Source organism: Cervus canadensis, chromosome 1, assembly GCF_019320065.1.
Source record: "Cervus canadensis isolate Bull #8, Minnesota chromosome 1, ASM1932006v1, whole genome shotgun sequence".
Lineage (NCBI taxonomy): Eukaryota > Metazoa > Chordata > Mammalia > Artiodactyla > Cervidae > Cervus > Cervus canadensis.
In genome coordinates this window covers 38,713,304-38,720,029 of record NC_057386.1, presented here as the reverse complement: position 1 = coordinate 38,720,029, position 6,726 = coordinate 38,713,304, and the positions used below count along the sequence as shown (strand labels likewise).

General features: G+C 53.9%; 1 protein-coding gene across 1 annotated transcript; it reads right to left on the bottom strand.

The window, feature by feature from the left end:
* Nucleotides 1-597: 597 nt before the first annotated feature.
* BHLHA9 (basic helix-loop-helix family member a9) lies at nt 598-1,272 on the bottom strand. The gene has a single exon (XM_043438467.1). The coding sequence runs from the start codon at nt 1,270-1,272 to the stop codon at nt 598-600; it is 675 nt and encodes a 224-aa protein (XP_043294402.1).
* Between the last annotated feature and the right edge of the window lie 5,454 nt (nt 1,273-6,726).

The following is a 6,726-nucleotide window of genomic DNA, read 5'->3' as shown; positions in this document are numbered from 1 at the left end:
TGTGGGCTTCAGGCCAGGGGCCCATCACTCCGGGGTGAGGCCCCAAGCCTCTCTGGGCCTTCCCGCCACCCTGGGTTCCTGGGCCCCTGGGCCCCATGGAGTCCCGCTCGCAGACAGAGATGACAGCTTTCCTTTTTATTTGGCTGATTCTGAAGGCCTCCCCCAGACCACAGACTTGGGGCATCGGCACAGGCAGGGGGAGGGGACCCACGCGGCCTCATCAGACCCCATCAGGTGCCACCCATACTCCCACATAAACCCCCCACTTTGTCCAAAGGTCTTCATTTCTCCTAAAAAAATTTTTTTTGTAAAGCAAGAGACAATAGGACTCAGAGGCACAGAGATGCAAAAGTCACTTTCCAAGGAGAGTTCAAGTCCAAAGGTAAGAGCCCAGAAGAATTCGGCTCCTGGCTGGGTTCTCGGGGTTCTAGGAGGTGCGGCCCAGTCTCCAGAGTTCTTTCCCACCGCCAAAGCGCCTCCTTTCCCCGTCAGGCTTCAGCCCATTCAGTTTTGCCAGGGATGGCTTTCTAATCTTCCCGTTCTGTGGTCATCCTGCCGCTGGCTCCTTCCCGGCCCTACAGTGCGCTCGGCGCCCGGTCAGGAGTGTGGGTGGCCCAGCCCAGGGCCCGCTCGCAGGAGGCCCCGAGGCCAGGCCGAGGGAGCCCCGAGACTTCGGCGCCAGCTTCCGGGGGAGGCCTGGGCCCAGCCCGGCAGCGCCTCGGCCACCGCCCTGGGCCATCCCAGGGGCGTGTGGGGGTGGCACGAGGCGCAGCGCGGCGCGAAGGGCCGGGCGGGCGGTTGCGGCGCCGGCGGGCTGGAGCGCAGGTCCCCCGCGTCCCCGGCGCGCGCGGCCTGCCCGTGGCACTCCTGGTGCCCGCAGGACCAGCGGGGCGCGGGGCTGGCGCGCAGCACGAGGGAGAGCGCGGCGATGCGGTGGATGGCCCTGCGCAGCGTGGCGATCTTGGAGAGCCTCTTGCCGCCCAGGTCGTGCCGCAGCGCGCGGCGCAGCGCGTTGAAGGCCTCGTTGTAGTCCAGGATGCGCCTGCGCTCGCGCACGTTGGCGGCCATGCGCCGCGCCTTGGACCGCACGGGCCGGCTGCGCTTTCTACTCCCGGCCACCTCTTCCGCCTCGCCCAGGCCTCCGGGGCTGCCGTTCTCCCTCAGCACCCCAAAATCCCTCCCGGCTTCCAGGCAAGAGTTCCCCAAGTCCTGAGGAGAGCCCTCAGCTCCTTTCAGGCCCCTGAGGCCTGATCCTGGCGCGCCTGGGTGCATGGCCTCCTCCCGGGCCTCGCTGCCCCGGCTGCGGCTCCCAAGGCTGACAGTCCACCTTCCGAGCGTGAACTCCTGCAGCCTGGACACTCCGGGACAGGCCCTCTCTAGCTGGGGCTTTATGGCACCACGTGGCTCTCCGCCCTCCTCATCTATCCATCTCCCTCCTCCTGCTTTATGACCTGCCTCCAGGTAGGTTGGTGAGGGAGGAACCCAGAGGGAGGAAGCATGCAGATTCTTGTAGGAAGGGTCCAGACGGGCAGCGGGACCCGCCCAGGGCAGTGCTCCAGCCACGAGGAGACCTGGCCCGGCTTCACTCCAGGGCCTCTCTGGGGTGGCTGGGGTCCACATTCTTCGCCCTGAGTGCCAAATCTGGCCTGCGGGCAGGAGAGCTGATAGGCACACAGAAGGGGCCCAGTGGTAGTTGAGTGTGTTTAAAGAACCCTGAAAGTTTTGTCAAGACCTGTGGGCAACCACAGGACTGTCACAGAGGGTAGCATGAGTGTTCCAGCAGGGCCCATAAGGGAGGGGGCAAATCTGAGACCACAGGGCCCTGCAGTTAAGATGGACCTGGAGTTTCTGGCTCTTTGAGCTCCCAGAGTGAGGCTGGCTGGAATTCCGGGTTTGGGTTTTGCTTGGACCTTATTCACCCTCTAGGTTTCCCAGGAGGTGCTAGTGATAAAGAATCTGCTTGCAATGCAGGAGACCCGTTTGATCAAACTGAAAATGCATTTTGATCCTTCAGTCAGGAAGATCCCCTGGAGGAGGGTATGGCAACTCACTCCAGTTTTCTTGCCTGGGAGAATCCCATGGACAGAGGAGCCTGGCAGGTTACAGTTCACAGCATTGCAAAGACTGAAGCGATTTAGCACAGCACACACATACTCGCCCCTTACATCTCTTTAGCTCTCTCTCTAGCGGGCAGAGCTGAGCCGAGCGCTAACTCAGAGGGTAGTGGAGATTGTCTTGTGGTCCACTGTCTCCCCTTGTGGTACCCATTGGGGCATCTTTTGGAGTCCAAAGTCATCGAGTAGCCCTGTCTCGGGACATAGCACTGCTGTGTTATGAACTCAGTTAACCCACCCCCACCCCAGGGATTTAAATTTTACATAGGGTCTCAGAAAGAATAATGCTTAATCCTAGAGAAAGACCCCACCACCACCACCGCCCAGTGGAATTTCAGGCATCCACAAGTAAGTTATATGAAGCACCAAGGTCAATGTCATTCCCATTCACAATCCAGATGCCTCCAAATTGCCAAGACTGTGGTATCAGCTGGGGTGGGTATGGAGTTCACACCCCTCTTGCCAAAGAACAGACCAATAACCCTGTTATTTCAAACTATGACTTGCTCCTTGGAGAAGAAGAATAAGGCTGTTCTTTTATTTTCTGTGTTGCCTACTAGTCTCTTAAGTACCCTAAGGACATTGTATTTCTGGGGCTCTATTTCCCAGACCTGAAGTATCTGTGAAATTTAAAAGTGAATGAAAGCAGCTAGAACTGGATGTTTTGTCCTCTAGATTCAGTTGTCTCCCATTGTCCTCAAAACACACAGACAGTCGTAGAGAAATGCAGACCTCGAGCAGGATTCGGCCCTCAGCATGGCCACAGGTGTCATGGGGTGCATCCAGGGTGTTAGTCTCATGGGTCTCAGCGTGAGAGGCAGGGAAAAGGTCAGAATCCAGACATAATGGTTCCTGAGTGTCACATTCCACAGCCACCTCTGCTCCCACCCCATCCCTTGTCCCTTAGCGCCCCCCAAGGCCACTCTAGAGAGCTGAACCACTTTCCTGCTCATTGGCCTTGCCTAGCCCCTCAGAAAAGCCTGGCCCCTGGGCTCAAAGGCAGACACATCGGGAGGCAGCAGGTGGGCCTTTCAGTCCCAGAAGAGCCAGGGAGGGGTGGTTTGTTGGTGAGGGGGGAGACTTTTCCTTCCCCAACCACCCCCAGCCAGTGGCTCCTTCCAAAACTTCCCCGTTCAAGGGCACAATTGGATATAACGGATGCATACTATAGACAGGCATGGTAGTAAGTGTATTTTTTAACATACATTATCTTAGTCTCATAGCAATCCTATATGGAAGGCTCTACTATTATAAGGATACCCATTTTACAGACTGGAAACTGAGACTCTGAGAGTGTGAAGTTATTTGCCCCAAGTCAAAGGACTAAGCTGCCGCCAAGCTAGGATTTCACATCAGTCAGTGTGGTTCCTATTTGGAGACCAAGTTTTTAACCCCTTTGGGCTGGGCCTGCATCCTGGGCGTCCCCACCCAGCAGCCCCCTCTGACCACCTGTAGGTGATAGAGTCCTTGCCTCTGCCCTTTGAAACAATAGTCATATAGTCAATAGTCAAATAGTTTCAACCACCTGTGAAAAATAAAAAGCACCTGACTGATACAGAGAAAAGTGGGAAGGGGGGAGGGAGGGAGGAACCTCCAAATGACGAGAGACAAGCAGGGAAAAAGTAGAGAATATGGGCCGGAAGCTAGGAGCAATCCAGAGCGCCCAGCTTTACCTGCCTCCTGGACTGAGATTCGCTGCCTGGGATCTCCTTGGCTAATTCTAACTCTGTCCCCAGCTGAACTGATGGCTGCTGGACCCCAGGGGGAGCAGAAGTGACAGGCCAGTGACTACCTGCCAACCTGACCCTGGACTGCAGGTGAGCCAGGGCCGGGGGAGTCAGGAGTAGCCTGAGGGGACTCAAGAAACAGCCCACAGCAACCTTCATGCAGGTGCTGGAAAGGCCTCTGCCTACCGGAGTTCTGGATGCAGTTCAGTGGCCTGAGGTTGGTCACCAGCTTCCAGTGCTTGCTAATCTTTCCTCCTTGGGAAGCCTGTCCTGAACCCTTCACTTCTGTGCATCACCCCGTCTTTGAATTTAGCAGAACATATTGTCCATTTTCCCTTTCCTATTTATCTATTTTTTTTAATTCCCTAATGGCTCAGACTGTAAAGAATCTGCTTGCAATGCAGAAGACCCCGGTTCAGTCCTGGGTCAGGAAGATCCCCTGGAGAAGGGAATGTCTACCCACTCCAGTATTGTAGCCTAGAGAATCCCATGGACAGAGAAGCTTGGCTGCCTTCAGTCCACGGAGTCACAAAGAGTCAGACACAATTGAGCAACTAACACATTCACGTTTTTCACTTCTTTTCATTGCACTTTTTTCCCCTCTTATTTATTTTTTAAATTAACTTTTTATTGAAGTATAGTTGATTTACAATGTGTTTGTTTCAGGTGTATAGCATAGATATATATATATGTATATATATATATACACACACAGACACTTTTTCAGATTCTTTTTTCTTATAGGTTATTATAAGATATTGAGTATAGTTCCTTGTGCTATACAATAAGTCTTTGTTGGTTATCTACATATTGTACTTTTATGTTCATGTTGCATCTGTATCCAGGTGACTTCTGTATTCCCAGTTCCTAGCACACTGCCTGGTACAGGGTAGGTCCAAAGAAATAATTGCTGAATGTTGAATAAATGGTGTCTCCCTGATATTAAGATATTCACAAAACTCTGGAAATTTCACACTAGTCTGATCAAACAAGCTCTATATTCAAATCCAGTGAACATTTATTGAACATGTACCAAATACCAGACCCAGTGCTATAGACCGTCACATGTGTTGACAGCCACGAACATGTGCATTAAATATATAGAACCTCCATATTAAAATAGAGGGAAGTAATCCTTGCAGCCAAAAAGAAATGCCCAGGAATCCTCCACCCACCTCAGGGAAATTTGGAAGTTATCAAAGCTGTGTTCTCAAATGTGCCTGTAATGGCAGCAGCAGTCTAACTTCTGGGACCTCACCCCACATCTACTGAATACAAAATTCTGTGTCAAAAGCAAAGTGGTTCAAATGCTCAGAAATATATATGCTATTCGCTTTTTCAGAATCTGGGCCAGTGGTTATTCAATTTTACCTTGCTTAAGGAGGACTGACTTCAGGATTGTATACATAATACCTTATTTAAGGTTAAGTCTTTTTCAGAGATAATTTTGACTACACACAATTTGCTTCTTGCACTTTAGCCTGAGAATATCCTCACCCATACTTTGGATGGAGGGGGAAAAAAATACAGCTCATGGCAATAGACAGCTGTGGGGCTTAAACATAACAAAATAGTCACAGAAAATAAGCAAGGGAAAAAGTGAGATGAACCACAAACTTCTCTGCCGAACCCTCTACCGTGAACCCTCAAATCCATAGGAAAGGGAGGTTAAGGAACGCAAAGAAAATGTTCCAAGGGCCCAAGATGTCCGATCCTGGGAGCGGGGCTGCCCTTGTACCCCTTCGCTAAAACAGTTCTGGCTTCTCCTTCCCGAGTGTCCTCCTTCTCCAGGCCGGCTCCCCACTCCCGACCCTTCCCTTGCACACTCTGGGCTCCAAATGAGTACTTCTGAGGTCACACTGTCCGGACAAATGGCCGGAGTTCGCCAAGAGAAGCGCCCCCGCCCCACTCGGCCGCCTTCCCACGAATCCCGGGAATCCGAGTGGACTCGGCGTGACGATCCCCGGCTGGGACCCCCAGGGCGTGCAGCTCGCAGCGGGGCTCGGGCAGGGCGGGGGTCGGCCGACTTCAAAGGCGGGCGGCGGGGCAGGCATTTCCGCGGCACCTGCAGCGGCGGCCGGTCCTCCCTCCGCGCGCCCGGGATCCGCCCCCGCCGGGAGCGCCGCTTCTCCCCGCCCCGCCGCCGGGAGGCGGGGCCGCGGCCGTGATTTAGGGCTGGGCGATTCCGCTGGCGGCCGCCAAGGTGCCAATTACCGCTCGGCCGGGCCTGGATTTCATAAATTCCTGCTCTTCCCCTGGAAGTTCCGGCGTCGCTTCCCCGAGGGAAGACACAACTCCCACCTTGGGGAGAAAACCGGGATCCTGGGACGGGCTGTGCGGAGAAACCGACCCCAGGGGGGTCCCGGGAGCGCCGTCATCCCCGGAGAGCTGAGCTCTGGAAAGGCCGGCAAGCCTACCTTCTCTCCCAGGCTGGGGCCCTCAGCGGTTCAACTTGGAGATAAACTTGGTTTGGGGGGAATTTGGAATCCGGCGGATTTGGGCTGTTTCAGGCTCTACCCCTTCATTCAACAACAAAAAATGTGTTGATATCTTCCTATTCTGGGTACCGGTGCAGCATAGTGAATGAAACAGAAAACACCTCCTTTGAACAGCGTGGACGAGGGATCTAACGCAGACTCCATTTAAGAGAATACTTGACTGTAGGGACTTCCCTGGTGGTCCAGTGGTTAAGACTGCGCTTCCAATGCAGGGGACTCAGGTTCGATCCCTGGTCAAGGAACTAGGTTCTGTGTGGCACAGCTGGGACTCAGGTTCGATCCCTGGTCAAGGAACTAGATTCTGTGTGGCACAGCTAAGGCCTGGAGCCGTGAAATTTTTTTTAAAAAAGTGAAAGTGATATCTCATAGTTACGGGCGGGGAAGGGG